This window comes from Furipterus horrens, unplaced genomic scaffold, assembly GCF_987537825.1.
Source record: "Furipterus horrens unplaced genomic scaffold, mFurHor1.1.pri manual_scaffold_8, whole genome shotgun sequence".
NCBI lineage: Eukaryota > Metazoa > Chordata > Mammalia > Chiroptera > Furipteridae > Furipterus > Furipterus horrens.
This window is the reverse complement of record NW_028327178.1, coordinates 44,188,019-44,209,777: the sequence shown is the minus strand read 5'-3', so window position 1 is coordinate 44,209,777 and position 21,759 is coordinate 44,188,019. Positions and strand designations below refer to the sequence as shown.

At 39.6% G+C, this 21,759-nt stretch overlaps 1 protein-coding gene across 2 annotated transcripts in view; it reads left to right on the top strand.

Moving 5' to 3' along the window:
• Positions 1-552: 552 nt before the first annotated feature.
• Positions 553-21,759, top strand: part of LPIN2 (lipin 2) — a 114,873-nt gene continuing 93,666 nt past the window's right edge. Inside the window, exons 1-2 of one of the 2 annotated variants that reach the window (XM_090285766.1) lie at positions 559-603; positions 11,952-12,081. In XM_090285766.1, coding sequence (XP_090141892.1) covers positions 12,025-12,081 — 57 coding nt within the window. In that variant the 5' untranslated portion in view covers positions 559-603; positions 11,952-12,024. Of the gene's footprint in view, positions 604-11,951; positions 12,082-21,759 lie in introns of both variants that reach the window. The other variant, XM_090285767.1, reaches the window with a different exon arrangement.

Sequence of the window (21,759 nt, the reverse complement as noted above, 5' to 3'; positions counted from 1 at the left end):
GGGGGAAAGGGGTAGGAGAAAATAGCTGGTTAGATGCTCTACTGATGATCAAAAGTGGAAAACATTCGTGCCCTATACTTTCTTGCACTTTCATAATATTTATCCTTTCTTGGCAACTGGGCTTTAAGTTCCACGTGACGCCGCAGGGTTGCCATGGAGACCAGAACAAACTTATTTTTAGAAAAGTAACGCTCGGGTTGCTGCAAGCACTGGTGAGGTCGAGGGCCAGTCCAGCAGCACAGGAGGTGGGCAGGGGCGTGGGCGCGTTAGACAGCCAGACAGGCAGAAAAGCCGAGAGAGGGCGGTGCATCGCAGCGTCACGTGATTGGGGCGGGGTCTGCGCGCCGCCTGGCTGCCGCTGCTGCCACCACTGCCTCTTGGTCCCATTCATGAGGGGCATCCAGCTCGCCAGCGGCCCAGGCGGCACCCGAGGTAGCAGTGACAGCAGGCGCTGGAGCTTCTCGCGCGCCCCTGGCTGGCCCCGCCCCCTCAGCTGCCCTCGAGGCCGTCCTGCCCAGCTGGTCCTCGCTGTCCCTGTCCAGTCATCGCCTAGCTGCCGCTGCCCGCGGGTGACTACGCGGGCCGGGAGCCCAGCCGCCGCAGGTAAGCGGGTGCGGGGCCGCGTTCTCGCGCCGCTCGGTTGGCCTCCGCGGTGGCACTGTGTCCCTGCGCTCAGAGGAGGCTGGGGGTTCCAACTCTCGTAGGGGTGCCGAGAGCATCGGGGACAGAGCGGGCTGAGCCGCCCCTGTCCGCGCCCCTCGCAGCCCGCGCCTTGCTGCCGCCGTCACGTAGGCGGGTCCCGCCGGCACCACGGAGGAACTGGCTCGCGGGATGGGCTAGAGGGTGAGCCGGTGGGTGAACGAACATGAAGGGGGACAGGAAGACTCTGAAAAATTCGGGTGCTTCCGCCGCTGCCCAAGGTGATGGTCATTTCAGACCCCCTCGTTTGCGCGGGTTTCTGGCGTGGAGGCTCGACCTGAGGCTGAAGTGAGGGTTGGCCCTGCCGGTCACAGCGAGGAAAGCGCTGCTGTAGGCCGCGTTTGCAGCGCGCCCCGGGCCCTGGGGGAGGGGGCGCCGGCAGCACGTGACAGCGGGAGGGCTGGGGCTGGGAAGTTGCTGTTATCTTTGGGGCCCGGCGCCCTCCGGGCGGCTGTGCCTCCTAGTTGTGGACTGGGTCGGAGGTGGGAGGAGTTTTTCTGTTCTCAAACCCCCTCCCATCGGCCAGTTAATTTGAATGTAACTTGTTAAGAGACTCTATACTAAGGGCTTTTCTTGCAACTTTGAACCCGGCGGATCACCGTTTTCTTTTGGACAATTTAAGACTGTTCTCACTAAAAATCTAGGGTAACATTTTAAAGGCATAGTTAAGAAACCCAGGACCAGAAAGATCACCACCCTTCCTTTCAGAAAGTGCTGGAACTCTTAAATATTTTGACATGCCCTTAAAGTTTTCTTTAAACAAGCCGGTAGACAATTTAAAATACACATTTGGGGATTTTTATTCCAAACCTGTTTATTTTTTTAATTGAAAAGGTCAAGCCAGGCCCCGTTGAAGCTCTTTGCTCAGTAGAGATGCTCAGTAGATGTTACTGTATTAAGTCTGACCTGACTAGTACATAATACTTTGACAATACACAGTCAACTTTGAAATATAATTTGAAATATTTGCGAATTATTGAGTAGCCCATGATTTTTCTTTGCTGGTGGTCTGATAATTTTCCTTAGTGGCTTAAAAATGAGAGGTGCAGCGTTGGAGCAGGTGCTGTTGAGATGAGGAGTGGCTGAGTCCACAGCAAGGTGCTGGGGAAGGACGGGTGGGTTAGCACTTAACCTTCGTGGGCTGGGCCTCTAGTTCAGCAGCCTCACTTTGCCTGATGGCAGTCAGCCGCAGTGTGAAAAGCGTGGCCCCAGACCATGCAGGAAAGAGTGTTGGGTAGTATGGATGACTTTTTTTCTCCAGTTAAATGCGCAGTTGATTGTGGTGTATCAGACTGAAGTATCTCGATTCCAAGGTTGGCAGAGATGGCCATAGAATGCTACAGATGCCATACAGGTTTTGTTTTAGCATTTGATGGCTCTGTTGAGAACCAAGCAAAGCTCAGTGTGTAAGAGGACCTGGAAATGGGAACGTGTGGAAACTGTTGAACACTATAGTAAAGCCTCAGTTAAGAAGCAAATAGTTTCAGCTGGGGCTTTGTGTCCTTTATTGCTACTTGACCCTCCCTGTATTGTAATTTTTGGCTTACGGACTGTACTGTCCTCTGCACTAGACCAGGAGTCCTCCAAGGCCAGACAGACTCTGGTTGCTGCCTAGTACCAAAGGCAGAACCGGCTTCTAGAAGAGCCTTGGTAAGGGTCTGTTGAGTAAAAGTAGGAATCAGTAGACAGTGTCCTTACCAGTGACCCGAAAGCCGGTGGCGCTTCCCTGAATGAGTTTACTCAACTTTCCTGAATTGTGAGCTTTGGATGAATAATCCTGGCAGGGCCAAGCATTAGTGGTGGTAAAAGGTTAAATTAAGCTGATGATCATTACAGTGAATATTTTGCAATGTTTAAAATATTGATATTAGTTTAAATATACCTTTTTCTCTTTGTCAACAACTGTTTCCTCTGGGTTATGCTTTTGTATGCATATTTCCTCATATATAGCAGCACAGTAACACTTAGCCTGAAACTTTGTCTTGTTGGGAGGTAGATTCAGCTACCTCCCTAAGGTGCTTAGCAACCTAATCAGGAAGTTTTTCTTTAAGTCTGACTTGTCAGCCCACCTTTCATTTAAATCCTTTCCTTTTGTCCGTGTGCATGTGCACGTGCAAGTTGACTTGCCTAATCACTAGGCAGTGTCTTGGGACCTTTATTTTGAAAGACTGATTTTATCAGTTTTATCCCCTTCATTTAAAAATAAGTCATGGTAGGTACTTCTAGCTGAGCCTCAGAGTCTTCTATCATTTGCTTCATGATGAAACAACTCACTAGTTGTTAGGCAGAATCCTTTATAACTTGTCTTATAAAAACTTTAAAGGTATTTATTACAGGCTAGATAAGCTTTTTAGCTACATCTTGATAAGAAGGCATTTGAGTAAGAAGTTTTTGTGGCTTTGCTAGCAATTAGTTGTGCTTTCTTGAACCTACCTTTCCTGCCGGAGACTTAATTCTTTATTTTGATAACATACTGTTACTAACACTAAACAGTTTAAATGTATACAGTCCTGTGCTTTTCAAAAGACAAACATATAAGGGGACGTTAACTCATCCTGGGGTTTAGATGAAGTCGAAAGTTATTCTTCCAAAGTCAGTGCCAACCTGTGTGTGGTGGGGGCACTCCAGCTCTGCAGTCCTCACCTCCAGCAGCCCTGCTCCTGACCACCAACAGGAAACCCTTGACCCAGGAGTCTGCCCCTGCTCAGAAATCCTGCGACTGGATGATTCTGCTCTAAGTTTTCAGTCTATCGAAAGTGAAGGAGCCTGGATAGCGCAGTTGGTTAGAGCGACATTCCAGATACCGTGAGGTTGTGGGTTTGAACTCTAGTCAGGGCATACACAAGAAGCAACCAGTGAATAAATGAGAGGGTGGAACAATGAGTTGGTATTCCACATCCCGCCCTTTCTAAAATCAATAAATTAAGGAGAAAAAAAAGTAAAGGGAAGAACAAAAATTTGCAATGCAAGATAAAGCCCTTAATGTGACTTTTAGGAGTAAAATGATGATGAAGTATACATTTTTTCTTTTTTGATTCACCGACTACAGTTTAGTTTCTTTTTATTCTAATGCCTTTCAGTGCTAAATTGCAGTGATCTTATTTGTCAGTTTAGATTGGTGTTAAAATTGTGACTAAGGAATGAGGAAGAAAGGAGCCAGAAATCATTTTATTTGTAATGCATAACAAAACTACTATAGCATCAGCTCCATTTCCTACTTCCATTTCACCTCTGTACAAAGACGGTATGGCTGAAAGGCAAGGAGGTATATATGATTGTTAAAAGTGGGATCTTTTAGATTATTTAGATCAGCTATATAATTTGAGAGGCTACATAAGCATATTAGAAAAGGGGAGGGGAGCTCATAGAAAATGATCTGTTTAGAATATGGTACCTATTTTTGTAATCTTTGAATACAGGACTTTATTACGTGATGTTTATATCTACTTCTAGTATCATATACTTTCAACATGAACAGGCTTTTCTACTACTTTGGAGGAGAAACATTGGCTCACAGAAAAACACCTTGTGATGTTCAGGTAGCTGGTGTATTGCCTTTATCTGACTTTTTGGCATATTTGAACAGTTTAGAAAGTCTTTACTTCTCTAGTTAATCTTATGAACAGTATCTGAGTCTATATTGCTTTTATTTCATTTCCTATCCTTATTTTTGTCCAATTCCCTTATCTTTATTGTTTAGTCGTGTGTACACTTGTCTGAGGTACCTCAAATTATTTTTTCAACCAGGTAAATTACAAAAAAAATTTAAAGTTATTTATAAAAACTAAGTTGTTTTCAATTCCTAGCATCTTTTTTATCTTCCTGTTCAAGAATCTACAATGATTTGTTCTCACCTGTTTTAGCAACTCTAAATTTCTCCTCTTAGTTCCCTCAATTCAGTTTTTTCCCTACCATGTCCACTTGCCCCAAACATTTACGTAATCATTGTCTTCACTACTCAGTTTTCCTTGGTTACCTTCAGATATAGGAATCACATCTCCTTATTTGTGTTGATATTATGTTACTTAGTGCCTGTGTATTACCTTGTGTTTGCTCTCCAGTTATTTGTGGCTTTAGCTGTTAATCAGTATTAGAGTAAATAACTATTGTCTTCTTAATTTTCAGGCACACCCCTGTCAGTTTGCCTCCTTTGCTTTCTGTAAATGTTGAACTGAGGAGTAGGGGAAAGATGGTGAGTGTCAAATGGAAGTATGTGAGAAGCTAGCCTTGAACGTTGATCAGATTCTAGTAGAAAAAATAGGATTTGAGGAGGGGAGGAAAGAATGTTTAAACATGAGCACCTTTGGAGTATGGTTATGAGGACAGAGGATCTGTTGATTTTAAAAGTGGATCTTCATAGGTTGTGCAGAAAGAGCTCAAATAGATTAAGGTGGAACAGCTGAGCTGTAAGACTTGTTCTTTTTGGTGCATTGGAAACTTTCCAAAGGTGTGGTGTGCTCTCTCCCATTGTTTTGATTTTTAATTTTTGTGCTCACTTGCTAATTTAGCTGATATTTTAAGTAACAATATAGGGGGTATAAAAAGGGACATGGATTTGAAAAGATTAAGAAACATGATTATTAAAAACTAATATTTCAAAGAGAAAGGGGTACCAGGATCTAGATTTAAAAATTATTTAGTTTTGATGGCTCTAACAAAGTAATTATTAAGCAAAGAGGGGAAGCTGAGGTTGTGGAAAAGCATACTTCAGAAATTCTAAAGTTAAAACTAATGATTTTACTGCAAGAAAAAAGGTAGGCATATGGTACCAAATAACTTATTTAATAACTAACTTTCTGAATTTACCTATTTCTGAAATATGATGGGAAAGATAATTGATTTAAACATGTTTTTAAATCAATAGTAAGATGCTTTCTTTTAAATAGAAGGTATAATTATAAACAAAAAATTCATTGGTAACCTGGAATTGAAATGTACCTAAAAATTTTTTTATAGTTCTGAATAAACAGTAGAATTAACTTACAATGGCCTGGGATGGTTCTGATCCATTCAGTGCATTATTATGTGGCACTTATTGCTCCTAGCGATGGGTGTGTCCAGGTGTTCTAGAGACTTGGTGTTTAACTCATTCTACATTTTTTTAATCCTCACCCGAGAACGTTTTTATTTGCCTTTTTTTAAAGTATATTTTATTGATTATGTTGTTACAGTAGTTCCAACTTTTTCCCCTTTGCTCCCCTCTGACCAATACCCGCCTTCTCTCCAGCAATCCGACCCCTCTTAGTTCATGTCCATGTGTCGTGCATATAAGTTCTTTGGCTTCACTCTTTCTATATTATTCTTAACTTCCCCCTGTCTATTTTGTACCAATCAATTATGCTTCTTAATTCCTGCACCATATCCCCATTCTCCCCCTCTCCCCTCCCAGCTGATAACCCTCCAAATGATCCCCATACCTATGATTCTGTTCCTATTATGGTTTGCTTAGTTGGATTTTGTTTTTATTTTATAGATTCAGTTTTTGATGGTTGTGAGTTTGTTTTCATTTTAGTGTTCATAGTTTTGATCTTCTATTTCTTAAGTAAGTCCCTTTGACATTTCATATAATAATGGCTTGGTGATGATGAACTCCTCCCTTAGCTTTACCTTGTCTGGAAAGCACTTCATCTGCCCTTTCATTCTGAATGATAGCTTTGCTGGATAGAGTAGTCCTGGTTGCAGGTTGCCTTTCATCACATTGAATACTGCTTGCCAGTCCCTTCCTGCCTGCAAAGTGTCCTCTGAGAAATCAGCTGGTAGTCCTATAGGTACCCCCCTGTAGGCAACTCTCTGCCTCTCTCTTGCTGCCCCCAGGACTCTGTCTTTATCTTTCACCTTTGGTATCTCAATCATGATGCATCCTGGTGTGGTCTCTTCTGGGTCCAGCTCGCCCAGGACCCTTTGTTCTTCCCAGGCCTATATGTCCATCTCCTTCACAAAATTTGGGAAGTTTCCCTCATTTTTTTCAATTCTTGCTTCCTCATTCTGTACTGGTTGACTTTTTTTCTTCCTTATGTTCCAAATCATTGATTTGAACCCTGGTTTCCTTCCCTTCACCATTGGTTTTGTGTGGATTTTCCTTCATTTCACTTAGCATAGCCTTCACTTCTTCTATTATGCGTATCTGTCAAGCCTGTGAGCATCTTCATCACCAGTGTTTTGAATTCTGCATCTGTTAGGTTGTCTATCTCCTCATCGCTTAGTTCTCCCACTGAAACCTTGATCCGTTCCCCCTTTTGGGCCATACTTCTCTGCCTCCTCATTCTGACAGGCTCCTGTGTTTGTTTGCCTCCGCTTCCCAGATAGAGCTGTCGCTACTGTTACATTGTAAGGAGCGGAGCCTTAGGGGTTCGTCAGTACAGAACGACCTGTTTCACCACGTTTTTGCGCTGTGTGTGGGGGAGGCATCAGAGAGGGAACAATGGCCGCCTGCACAGCACTCGCCCCTTTTCCAGGCACCTCTCCCACTTCCGCACAGGACTGGCGCCCCTCTAGCTGCTGCCCTCGCCGTTGTTCCCAGAGGGTGTGTGTCTGTGGAATTTCTAGGACTGTGGGGGCCCTTTAAACAGGTGGACTCTGCTGAGAGACCGGCAGTTTCTGCCTCCACCCCAGCCGCCACTGGCCTGCACAGCCAGAAGCAGTGAGGCTTGATTTTCCCCGGTGCTGGGACTGTGAGCTGCTAGGTTTGGTGAGGAGCTGGGAACGCTCCCCAGGTGTCAGGTGTTCCTCCTGAATTTAAAACATGTGACTGCATTTTCTGCCAGCCTGCCGCTGCCGCTACCACCATACTGTGTCCTCCCCACCCCGGCTCTGCCCCTCCTACCTGTCTAGATGAGTATTTCTCCTTTAGATCTTTGTTTGCTGAATTTCCCTGCAGTTTGATTTTCTGGAACTTCTGGTTTTTTCTAGTTTTGATGTAACTGTATTCCTTCTTTGTTGTGGAGGGAGACACAGCGTGTCTGTCTATGCCTCCATCTTGGCTGGAAGTCCTACGTTGCTTTTAAAGAAAGCGGAAGGGAGAGAGAGAGAAACAGCAATGTGAAAGAGAAGCATCAATTGGTTGCCTTTCCATATGTGTCCTGACCAGAATCATACATGCCCAGACCAGAATCAAACTTGCAACCTTTCAGTTATGGAATGCCGCTCCAGCCAACTTAGCCACACCATCCAGGGGCTTTAACTCATTCTAAAAAAGAGGTATCTCAATGTGAATAGCCCTTAAAGGGTACTTGGGCATAATCTGTTCAGTATAAAGACATCTGATAATTTGATTATATGATTCTATACTGTTATGAGACAGTAAAACCATCAGATAGTTAATATGAATTAAGAATTCTGAATTGGTGCTCTTTGAATTTTGGTATGGTACTTTCCCCAGCAGTTGAGTCTGTAAATTCTTTTTAAAGATTTTATTTATTTAATTTTAGAAAGAGGGCAAAGCAGGGAAAAAGGAAGAGAAACATGATTTGCTAGAGAAACAGCAATTGGCTGCCTCTCTCATGCCCTCAACTGGGGACCTGGCCCACAACCCAGGCATGTACCCTGACTGGGAATTGAACTGGCAACCTTTTGGTCTGCAGGCCAGTGCTCAGTCCACTGAGCCACACCAGACAGGGAGAGTTTGTAAATTTTGATCCTTGTAAAATGATGTGCCTTTCTTCTGAGCCAACATAAGTCAAGGAATGTTTGGGTTTACTGAAGAGCTATAAGGAATATATTTTTTGTTTCCTTTGGGATGCTATGTGTAATTATTTTAGAGACTCTTAGTCTTTAAAATGGTACTGATCCCTACTTTTTAGGAACATTGAATGTTTCTAGAAGGTGTTTAATGTTTGCTAAAGATTGTCATTATTACAGTTACATGATTGAATATCTTCTTTGGGTGAGGCATTATGCTTTACATAAATTATCTCTTTAGAGTTACAACAACCCTGCAGGGTAGAGATAATATCTACATTTTCTAGGTGAAGACACAGAAGCTAAGAGATTTGCCAGAGGCACACAACTGTGTGGTGGCATTGACCTCATACCAGTGCCCCTGCTCCTGTACCACTACACTGCCCAAGGACTGTAAGAATTCTCATGCATCTATTTGACATGCTTAAATCAATTTTAGGGTTTTGTTTTGACTTCATTAGGTAGAACTGGAGAACTTCCTCTTAATGCCAACATCTATAAACTGCTAAATAGGAAAGCACCAGCTGTATAGGGGCCTTCGATTTCTCTGAACCATTTGTATATGTAAATCCAACTGTGTCAGGGAGGAAAATGCCAGCCAAGAAAATAGCCCCACCTGGCCTACTTGGTGCTTGCTGTGGAAAGAGTGAAGCGAGTTTCCTCTGTCTGCCTTCCATGATGTAAGAACATCACTGCTAAGTTGGGACTGAGTGTCAAAAACTCTTAAGTATTGCTGTTGGGCTCAGCCTGAGAGGAAAGTGATTCTGTTCAGTGATTAGAAGGAGAAATGGACACAGTTGAACTTTTTGTGACCTGCTGGTATGTCAGTATCCAACATGATACCTTCTTCAAGGATTTTCCCAGGTATTTTTAACTATACCTGATTTGAAAACTGTACTCCAATAATGCCTGGGTTACTTGGGACTGGACTGTGTGTAGAAACAGAGTTAAAACATTTTGGAGTCGGAGGGAGCTTCTAGCTCCTTACTCCATTCAGGAACCTTTCTCCCATCGCATTATGGGTAGCCAGCAGAAACTGCTAACATTGTTTAGTATCTGAGTTTTAGTTTTTGAACAGATTTATTTTTTGAACTGGTGCTTTCTTCGCTATATCATTGACTCACTTGGTAACTGCATGGGTAGATAGCATTCTCTCTAATAAAGTTTTAATTGTGTTTTACTTACTGTAATTGAAAAGATGAATGATTTGGTGTTTACTGACTCTTCAATACAGCAGGACTTCTCACTTAAACAGAAATACATTCATAGATAGCTTTAGGAATTCCCAAATTCATGAGTACGCTTTTGTTATATAGTTTACTCAGTTGTATCATCTGTAATATGGAAATAACAATAGCTACCGATAGGCTGATTCTTAGGATTAGATGAGGGTGTGTATTAAACCAGAGATTCAGACACAGGGCAGCTGGCTAGGAGCTTTAATCAGATGAGGCAGTATGGAGAGGCACAGGGGCAAAAGATAAAAAGATGAATAGAGGAAAAAAAAAAAAAAGATGAATAGAACATCCTCTTGTCCTGAAACAGCTTAAAGTTTTATAGGGTGAATTAAGTCTACTTCTATGTAAAGCAGACTCTTATAATAAAACTGGAGTAGGAAAGGATTGAGAAGGGAATACTGCATGAGTGATTGAACGTTAGTCACAGGAAATATTTTGAAGAAAGCTTCTGTACTTATATTTTTAGTGTGAGAATATGTTGAAAGGTATTTACCGTATGTCTCATATAAAAATATGATTGCTTCATGTGTTTGCTTGAAATTGCTATCTTGACACCCAGAATTTTTATTTCTATAGTTTAAAAATAGAAAATATGCTTTTATAAGTTAGTAATATTGTGTATAAATTTTATGTACTACATTTTTATAAATTTAAGCCTTGTGAACTTTGCTATCAAAATTCATCTTTATGAATTTTGTTGTCAAGGCTTGTAGATGGAGCCTTTGTTTAGAAAGCAGAACTGTTTTCTGTACTTACTATATACAGGGTAGGGCAAAGTAGGTTACAGTTGAGAGTATATCAGTTTATTCTTGTATTATTACTTACTAATTATTGCATTACCTTCTATACAAACAACTGTAAACCTACTGTTGTCTCATCCTGTATAGTGCAAGTGAATGCCTAACTGGAAGAAAAATTCTGTCGCTCACTACTTCATAAAGTCGCTAAGTAATTAATGTTTTTGTATAAAATCTAATAATTGATTTAAAAAAAATTCACTTAGATTATAAAACTACATGAAATTTGACAAGCACTAATATACCTATATTATGGTGGGCGATTTTTTTTTTTTTAAAGATTTTGGATGCTCGCTAAATCTTTTGCTGGTATTCTCACCGTAGAACGTAAAGGGGCTTTTACGTTAGACATTTTCTTACCCCAAGTGAATAAGCTAGGTGATTTTGTAGGAACTTTGCTGTATTTAAATTTCCTGGTTCATTGGTTTTGTCTTGTTAATGAGACATAACCGAAAGCGCCAATGGACCACAGGTGCTGATGCCAAAAGTTGGAAAACAGCTTTCCTAGAATTAGAAGCAAAACCAAACCAAACCCACAGTGCTCATATTTGCTTGGTGTTTATTTTTTCTTTTCCTTAGTAGTTTTCATTCCTGTAAATTTGATTTTTTTCCTAAGGCTGCATCACATAGTAGTTCTATTTATCTTTAAAATGTTTAAGTGTATTACTTTTATATATAGTTTAAAAACTCGAACAGTACCTTGAGGTATATGATGAATACCAGTCTCTTCCTCACTGCCGATTATGCTTATTAGAAGTGACTTCTTTCAACTCTTACGTGTTTCTTGTGGGATTTAAGTCCATGTTTGTATGCTTATACTATTATAGCTTGGTTTTTTAATTTTAGGCATTGTCTATGGATTTCCTACTATGCAAGATGAAGATTCATCTCTTATATAATCCTCCTTACTGATGTTTCCTTCTATCTTCCCAATACATTGTAACATAATTTTTTATTTTCTCAGTATTCACTGTTCAAAACAAGCTGATTTTATTTCTTTACCAGTTCAAATTTTTGTTTTCTCTGGACTTGTTTTGTTGACTTGTGTTTCTCAGTACCAATCACTAATTCAGACCCCCAGTTTCTGACAGAACTACAGAACTCCTCAGTGCAATCAACACCTCACCAGAATTCTGTTAATTTCTCTGGTGTTTGGTCCTGTTTTCTACATAGTCCTCCCAGCATGCTTCCTCATTCTGGTGGGCACATATTCCTGTAGCTTTTTGAGAATGGGATCACATGGGGTTATTACTGTGAGAAAACTTACATGTCTGAAAGTTGATTCTAATACTTGATTAATAGGGTGGCTATAGAATGAAATAGTTTTCCTTTAAATTTTTGAATTGTTACTTTTGAGAAATTGCTTTTTTTGAGAAGTTCCAAACTTTTAAATTTCTGTTTCTCTCTCCCTCTACTTCCCTCTCTTTCTATCCTTTCTCATTCTCTCAACTTTTTTTTTAGCAACTTTACTGTTATCTTTTTAAAAGTCTTCCCTTACTTTCTCATCACCTGATGAGTTGCCCTCATTTGTGATTTGCAGTATCTGTCCCTGGACCATTCATGGTCGGGGAGTGACTGGAACATCCGGGAACTACAACTCCTCACCTGGCTTCATGGTGAACCTGAAGTTCTGGGCCTGTTTTGTACACTTCCTCCTGGCTAGGAGGCAGGTATGTCACCAGTATAAAAAAATCAGAAGGGTATAAAAGCACACAGAGAATGTATTGGGTTAGCCAAAAAGTTTGTTTAGGTTTTTTTTCAAAAAATGGTTCTAATAGTGCTTAGTTGTTTCTAACTTTACTTGAAACAGTTTTGCTAGATTGTATTGTGACAGCTGTCATATCAGTGTGCATATTTTAAGTATATTTTATTGATTATGTTGTTACAGTAGTCCCAGTTTTATCCCCTTTGCTCTCCTCTGCCCAGTATTCCGCTTACCCCAGGAATTCCACCCCCCTTAGTTCATGTCCATGGGTCGTGCATATAAGTTCGTTGGCTTCACTCTTTCCTATATTATTCTTAACATCCCCCTGTCTATTTTGTACCAACCAATTATATTTCTTAATTCCTGCACCATTTCCCCATTTCTCCCCCTTCCCCCTTCCAGCTGATAACCTTGCAAATGATCCCCATACCTATGATTCTGTTCCTATTCTAGTTTGCTTAGTTGGATTTTGTTTTTACTTTTTAGATTCAGTTATTGATAGTTGTGAGTTTGTTGTCATTTTAGTGTTCATAGTTTTGATCTTCTTTTTCTTAAATAAGTCCCTTTAACATTTCATACAATAATGGCATCATAATAATGAACTCTTTTAGCTTTAACTTGTCTGGGAAGCACTTCATCTGCCCTTCCATTCTAAATGATAGCTTTGCTGGATAGAGTAATCTTGGTTGTAGGTTCTTGCTTTTCATCACTTTGAATACTTCTTGCTAGTCCCTACTTGTCTGCAAATTTTATTTTAAGAAATCAGCTGACAGTCTTATAGGCACCCCTTTGTAGGTAACTCTGCTTTTCTTTTGCTGATTTTAGGATTCTCTCTTTATTTTTCATCTTTGGCATTTTAATTATGATGTGTCTTGGTGTGGTCCTCCTTGGATCTAGCTTGTTTGGGACTCTCTGTGCTTCCTGGACTTGTATGTTTATTTCCTTCGCCAAATTTGGGAAGTTTTTCTTCGTTATTTTTTCACATAAGCTTTCAATTACTTGCTCTTCCTCTCCTCCTTCTGGCACTCCTATGATTCGGATGTTGGCATGTTTATAGTTGTCCCAAAGATTCCTAAGCCTCTCCTCAGTTTTTTCAGTTCTTGTTTCCTTATTCTGTACTGGTTGACTGTTGTTTTTTTCCTTGTTTTCCAAATCATTGGTTTGAACCCTGGTTTCCTTCCCTTCACCATTGGTTTTGTGTAGACTTTCCTTCGTTTCACTTAGCATAGCCTCCACTTCTCTTATGCATTTGCCATACTGAAGAATATCTGTCAAGCCTTTGAGCATCTTCATCACCTGTGTTTTGAATTCTACATCTGTTAGGTTGTCTTGTCTCCTCATCTGTTAGGTTGGCTATCCCTTTGTCGCTTAGTGCTCCCACTGGAACCTTGATCTGTTCCCCCTTTTGGGTCATACTTCTCTGTCTCCTCATCTTGACAGGTTCTGGTGTTTGTTTGCCTCTGTGTCTTAGGTAGAGCTGTCGCTCCTGTTATGTTTTAAGGGGCGAAGCCTTAGGTATTCATCAGTACCGGCGACCCATTTCACCACATTATGGTGCTGTATGTGGGGGAGGGGTCAGAGAGGGAACAATGCCGCTTGCTCAGCTCTTGCCCCTTTTTCAGGCACTTCTCCCACTTTCATACGGGACTGGCGCCTCTCTAGCTGTTGATCTGATCATCATTACCAGGGTGGGTGTGTCTGCAGACGTTCTAGGACCATCGGGGTTCTTTAAATAAGCGGACTCTGCTGAGAGACCAGCAGTTTTGTCCTCTGCCCCAACCCCTACAGGTTTGCACAGTCAGAAGCAATGAGGCTTGATTTTCCTTGGTGCTGGGATCATGAGCTGCGAGTCTGGTCAGGAGCTGGGAACACCTCCCAGGTGTCCCTCCCTGGGACTGCCATGGTTCCACCCCTCCTACCTGTCTGGATGTGTATTTCTTCTTTATATCTTTGTTTGTTGGACTTCCATGCAGCTTGATTTTCTGGAACTTCTGGTTGTCTCTAGTTTGGAGATAGTTGTATTTCTTTTTAGTTGTGGAGGGAGAGAGACCCCGCGTGTCTCTCTAAGCCTCCATCTTTCAGTGTGCATTTTTAAAAACACCTATCAAAATTAGTAAATTTTTGTGTAGCTATTTTAACATTGAAGATAGAAGATAACTCAGTATTCTCAGCATATTATGCTTTATTTCAAAAAAGGTAAAAATGCAACTGAAACACCAAAAAAGATTTGTGCAGTGTATATACGGAGAAGGTGCTGTGACTGATTGAATGTGTCAAAAGTGGTCTGCAAAGTTTCTTGGTACTATTGACATTTTGGCCAAATAATTCTTTGCTGTGGAGCTGCCTTACACATTGTAATATGTTTAGCAGCACCCCTGGTCTCTACCAACTAGAAGCCAATAGTGGGAGATAGCCAGCATATTCAAAATATCCAAATCAGTAAAATTGTTGGTGAAAGTGAAAAATTGGTCCATTGTTTTATGGAAAAAATGTAATGACTTTTTGGCCAACTCAATAGTATATAGGTGCTTCTCAGGCCTGGTGAATCTTTACCCCAGAAGCAGAATCATCTGCAGCTGTGTGTTCTGGTGAACAGTTTGTGAAGTAGCCAGCACTGGGATACTGTACAGTACCTCTGATTGAGATCATGATGTGCTTTGTGTAGCCCTGCCCACATGAAGGTTTCTTAATCCTTTGCCCTTAAAGAAACCGTGGAGGCTTTACCATTGTCTTTTGGCATCTTTCTGTCCTGACTGCCCACAAAAGTGCAGTATCTTTCCATCCTTTGTGCTGGGGACTTAATGGGAGCTTTCAATTTGGAAAATCATGTTTTTGACTTTGAGAACTTTTCTTGTAGTTCTATCTCTTTTTTTCCATTAATGTGGGCTTTCGTTTGAGCATTTCCTTACTTTCTGGTCTTCTTTCTTTATTTTTCCTTCCATTTTTTGCATTTCAAAAACTTGACATCTTTCATTTCCTCTCTGTACCATTCTCTTTGTACTTGTGGATTACCTACCCCTTTTATACTTCTTTGCTCTTATGTTAGTGAGTGTATTAGTTTGCTAGAGCTGCTGTAACAAAATACCACAGGTTGGCTTAAACAACTGAAATTGTCACAGTTCTGGTGGCTGGAAGTTTGAGATCAAGGTGCCAGAAGTATTGCTTCCTTCTGAGGGCTGTAAGGGACAGTCATTTCATGCCTCTCTCCTAGCTTCTGACTGTTAGCTGACAGTCTTCAGTACATCTTGGCTTGTAGATGCAATATCCTGATCTCTTATCTTCATGTTCACATGGCTTTCTCTCTGTGTGTATGTGTGTCTGTCTCTGTCCAAATTTCTCTTTTATAAGGTAGCTAGTCATTGGTGTAGGGCCCATCCTAATGACCTTATTTTAACTTCGTTATCTCTGTAAAGATCTTGTTCTAAGTAAGGTTACATTTTGAGGTATTGAGGGTTAGAACTTAAACTTATACTTTTGGGGATACAGTTCAGTTCATAGTGAGTTTTAAGAGAAGTGTGTGACAGCCTCTGTATTTAAAAGAATGTCTAGTTATAAAGTGTTTTCAAAGATGCTATAGTCACATCTACATTGAAGATCAGAAAGCAACTCTTGGGAAGTAATTTTTAAATGACAAGTGGAGATTTTTGTTCAGACTTTTGTGTTACTGTAAAAATTCTTCTGGTTTCCTGAGTGTTTAACTTAGTATCTGATTCATCTCATTTTCTACTCTTGCTTTGTTTCTGAAGTAATTTGAAGGCTGTAAAAATGATGAAAGAATAGCCACAATGTCTTGTGAGAAAGTAAATCCTAAGTATATATGTGAACATTATTGGACAGGTTCTGATGCTCTATCTTTCATATTAATTATACCCTATTTCTTTTTCAGATGTGTGAGTCTTCCTGTAGTTTATTCATTGGTTTAAAAAAATTTTTCATACACTTCCTTGTTTTCAACTCCCTAAGCCCTTTACCTAGAGTAGTCTCCTCCTGCCTTTCTTTCCTTACTTTCTGATGGCATCAGCCTTTTTAATTTTCTTTATAATAGTTATCCTAGGCTAGAATTTTATTTTTTGTTTTCTTTCTCTATTAGCATCTAAGTGCTTCCAGAGCAAGTACCTTGTCAGGCAAGTTCATTGCCCGATCCTAGCTCAGAATATAATAGTGCCTGGCATGTAAAAGTAGACGCTGTTTTTAAATAGATCAGTGAGTGAAACAGGCTTTGTTTTCTAGAATTCCAAATGTTGTTTCACTGACCTGTTATTGATCTTGGAAGCCCTTCTCCCTTGTTGAAGTAGTTCAATGTGCAAGTTGGCTTGCGAAAATACACAAGTGTACCCTTACCTGGCGTTTGTTTTGCAAAGCTGCATACATCTAGGACACAGCTCAAATTAGAATGATGGGTGACGCTGACAGCAGTGGTTAAGTTGGCCTCCATCTCCACGGCCTCTCCCTTTATTCACCCAAATAAATGCCCTCCCAGAGCCAGGAATTCTTATATTTCTGAAAAGTTTTACTGGGGCCCAGTAGGCACTGTACAGAATAAAGCAGGGTGTGAAATTTGAGCTGTATTTTAATTGGCACTGGTAGAAAACTCATCCATCTCCACAGCCTGTTTCCTGAGGACCCTCTGCAGACACCTGGATGGGATGCCTGTAGTTGTGAGTAGTATCTCTGCATGGCTGTACAGGAGTTCACATCCCTACTTCTTGGCCTCATGGTTGTCATGTTCTACTTAACTGAGACAGAAGGACCCAACAGTTCCAAAGAGGAGTGGAGAAGTGGTGCATTTATGCTTCCTGATCTAAAAACTGCACTCTGGGGATCTAGGGGAATGTATTCCTGAGAGTAAAATGCAAGAGAGATGGGAGGTCTTTGAAGAAACCAAGTGTGTGTTACGGGAACTGAGGAATTCTCTCGGTCACTTTTTATGACATAAGTTAAGTAAGCTGATGGATTGGTACTTGTTTTTTTCTTGTCTTGAATTAGTGTGGTACTAGTAATCAGGGAAGATCCTCCTCTTCACCTACAGGAATCATAAAATGATTGATGCATTATGTAGTTGGTCTGATTGTTTTTGTAGAATTATGGCACTGTCTTGATGAAGGATATTATTTAAATAACAAGTGCAACATGTTAATAAATCTAAAGTTTACCCCTAGGTTCTAATTACCTCAAGTTTTTTAGTTTTGTGCTCCATTACAAATGGATGATAAGAAAGCTTCTGGTAGTTCTTTTAAAAAACAATACTGTGCCATGGAATACTACTCAGCCATAAAAATATGAAATACTGGCCCTGGCTGGTGTGGCTTAGTGAATTGAGTGCTTGCCTGCAGACCAAAGGGTCACTGGTTCAATTTCCAGTCGGGGCATATGCCTGGGTTGCGGGCCGGTTGCCTTGTTGGGGGCGCACGAGAGGCAGCCACATATTGATCTGTCTCTCCCTCTCTTTCTCCCTCCCTTCCTCTCTCTCTAAAAATAATAAAATATTTTTTTTTAAAAAGATGAAATACTGCTGTTTTTGACAGCATAGAAGGATCTTGAGATTATTATACTAAGTGAAATAAATCAGATGAAAAAGGACAAAAAGTATGATTTCACTCACATATATGGATTTTAAAACAAAAAGTAACAAATCAAACTCACAGATGATAGACAACAGAATGGTAGTTACCAGAGGGGAAAAAGAGTGGGGAGGGCGAAGTGGGTAAAGGGAGTCAGATATATGGTAATGGGAGGAAACACAGATGTCATATTATATTTTTGTATACCTGAAAATAATGTTATTAACCTATGTTACCCTCAATAAGTTCAGTTTCAAACTATTTTGCTGTACAGTTCATCCGTAAAACCACATTTCCACCAAAGTAACTTTCAGGAGGAAAGATTATAAGGAAAAAGAGGGATAAAAGACATAAGAGTGACAGAGATTTGATTATTATTTTTTTCACTTTAGTTGTGGTATTTTTTTTATTTCAAGATTTATACACAATATTAAAGAGAAAACTGCAGGGCCAAATGGTGTCACTTATGCTCACCCATGATATTGAGGAAAAAGTGAAAGCAGGAAATACATAAAGTGGAGTCACTTTAACCAAGCTGCTAAAATTTTTAACATCTTCAAGGTTGAGGTATGAGGAAAGACTTTATACTTATTCTAACTACCCCTGAAACTTAAAATTTTTTGAACTTTTGAGTCCTGCGTCAATGTCTTGGTATATACATGGACAGATACCAAACTCCAGATAACCCTCTGATTACCTCATGTATCCAGACTTCTTGACATCCACCTAACATTTATTATCCAGACCACTTGGCCCCCATCTTGTGGACCAACATTTTCATCATCACAACTCCTGGGGCAATCCTAGGGTTAATAATGCAGGACTGGTAATTCTCAAGAAGAGTTAAGAGAACTCTTAACTCTTCTTTCTTTGGAACACATCTGGATTTTTGCCTGTGTTCCTAGTTTGCAGACTAAAACCATTGAGTAAATCTTAATCATTTAAAAAAAGTAATTGTAAAAGAATATGAGAAAAAATTATGTAGTCAACGCACATTGCCCACTTTAGTGGCGATATATTCATTTCAATGATGCAGTCATTCTCAAAAACATTTTGAAATACCACTTTTAAAATTGCTTTCGGAGTCTCAAAATACACAGTGGGGAGAACTCTGTTTATAGTAGTGAGTATGCAAAACAGAGTTTATTTTTATATTATTATTAATTACTGTATTATTTTTCATACAAACAACTATAAACCTACTTTTACCCTGTATATCCTTTTGTGCTCAGTGGTTGAAGATCTTTGCCTTTCAAGGTAGTTTAGGTTTTTGGAAATGTCCAGAAGTTGTTCAGAGTAATGGATCTTCCATGTCAGAGAGAAGAATCACATCTACTTTTGTATTGCTTGAGAGTTGTGACCATATAGTAATGATACTGATTTTTATTCTTCCAGAAAAAGAGGAGTACTAATAATATGCTGAACAGTGGCATATCAATGTGATCAGTTTATTGTAACCTTCAGAGGTGATTAATTAAAAAGACAACACAGTGTGACTTAGCAGTTTTATACCAAAAGTTGGAAGAAAGAAAAACATTGGGGAAGGTCCCTTACCTGCCTCTTGGGGTGGCCAGTCTGATTTGGGCCCAGTATAGGATGTAGGTCTCTGGGCAGCTAGATCCAATAGTTTTTACCTTAAGACCGTTATATACACCCCTAGTGTTTTTCTGACCCATGTTAGTCTTGTTTTGGCTATTTGGTGACAGGAATGTGAATTAGATTCATACTGTTTATACAAGTAGGCTGAAGGGTAGACCTCAGTTGGATGGGCCTTAGGGAATAGAGAAATGGTTTGAGAGGCTAAAACAGATAAAAAGAGCTGTTGGTGGACTTGGGAATTAGACTGGAAGTCATTTGTTTACTTTCTTGTGTGCTTCACTAAATAGTGAGCTCCTTGGTGGCAGAGATCCAGCCTAACAATCATCTGTTAGACACCTATGTGGCATAGGCCTTAAAGCTATTCAACACATTGTTTTTTAATGAAAAGAAGGAAGGAAATTAATATTTATTAAGTACTTAGTAATTTACAGGTGCTATTTCATTGATTCCTGAAAGAAGTATTCCCTGGTAGGTATTATGACCTAGGCTCTATGGAGTGGTCATGGAAGCTCAGGTCAAATTGAAGCTCAGAAAGGTGGTAGAGCTGTATTTTAAAACTTGATCTGTCTAAATTAAAAGTCAAGCTATGTGCCTGACTTGCCCACTCCTAACATTTGTGAGAGTACAGCCAGAACAGACATGCAAATACAGGGCCACATACATACGAGTAGTTCTCAACTGAAAGAAGTTTTGCCCCCAGGGACACTCAGAAATGACTGAAGACATTTTTGGTTGTCACAATTTATTTAAGCCTGTTGTCCATGTTATATTTGAGTTGTTTGTCTTTTTATTGTTGAGTTGTAGAAGTTCTTTTAATATTCTAGATATTAAACTCTAATTAGATATATGATTTAGAAACATTTTCTCCCATTCTGTACATTGTCTTTTTACTTTCTTGATAATGTCCTTTGATGCAAAAAAAATAAGTTTTAAATTTTGATGGAATTCAGTTTATTTGCTTTTTCTGTGTTACTCATGCTTTTGGTTTCATACTAAAAATCATTTGCCAAATCAAAAGGCATGAATATTTACTCTCATGTTTTCTTCAAAAAGTTTTATGGGTTTAGCTCTATATTTAGGTCATTGATCCATTTTCAGTTAATTTTTCTATATGATGTGAGATAAGAGATCCAACTTCATTCTTATATATGTGGAAATCCAGCTGTCTCAGCACATTCCCCATTGAATGGACTTGATATTGTTGTCAAAAATCAATTGGCCATAAATGTTTGGGTTTATTTCTGGACTCTCAATTCTATTCCATTGGTCTGTGTACCACACTGTATTGTTTTCTGTAGCTTTGTAATAAGTTTTGAAATCAGAAACTTTCAAGATGGTTTGGCCCCTCTCAGTTACATATCAATATATTAGAATTAACTTTCTTTTTTTAAAAAAATAATTTATTTATTTGTTTATTTATTTTATTTTTAGAGAGAGGGGAAAGGAGAAAGAGAGGGAGAGAAACATCACTGTGTGGTTGCCTCTCACTCGCACCCCCAACTGGGGACCTGACGTGCAACCTAGTCATGTGCCCTGACTGGGAATCAAACCAGCAACACTTGGCTTGCAGGCCGACGCTCTAGAATTAACTTTCTATGTCTGCAAAAAATGTGTGTTGGGATGTTGATAGCAATTTGCATTGAATCTGTAGCTTGTTTTGGTAGTATTGACATCTTAACAATATTAAGTCTTTTTGTCGTTGAACAGGAGACGTCTTTCTTTTAAGTCATTTTCTGTTTTTTTTCAGCAATGTTTTGTAATTTTTAATATGCAAGTTTTGGCCTCCTTGCTTAAATTTATTCCTGGATATTTTGTCCTTTTAGATTTATTGTATTTGAGATTTTAAAAATACCTAAGCATATTAAATCTGAGTTCCAACCTTAATAAGTCCTACAAGGTCTATGGAAAATAGCTAGAGGTTGGAAACTAGGTAGATTAGCTTTTGAACTTGGTTTTGGCACTTTTAAAAATTAACTGGTAACCTTGGATTATAGCATATAATCTCTCTGTGCCTCTATTCATATGTAAAATATAGAGATAAAGCAAATCTGCCATTCCCAGAAGTTGCATAGATCAGAGATAATATATGCAAAGGACTAGCTCCAAAGTGTGACTCAGAGTTAAATATTAGATAAATAATACTAGGCTGCAAGCATTGTTTTCTTGTATGGTTCAGTATAAATTCTGGTTTACCATACAATTTCTCACCAAGGTTTAGCTTAAATTGCCTTTGTTTGCTTTTTTCTTTTCATATGCAGAAGTTCTGTGATTAAAGTACATACATATTAAAGACTTGAATAAAATTAATTTGTTACAAAGGCTTATGATTTTTACATAAAATAAATATCCTGTTCTTCAGAGAGCTTTATAAGGTATGTTACTTTGGAAGAAAAATAAATTGTAATAATAAATTATAACACACCTGCTCGTTGTTTCATTGGTGTTGTGTCCTGAGAAGAGAAGAACCTTTCTTCTAATGCTGC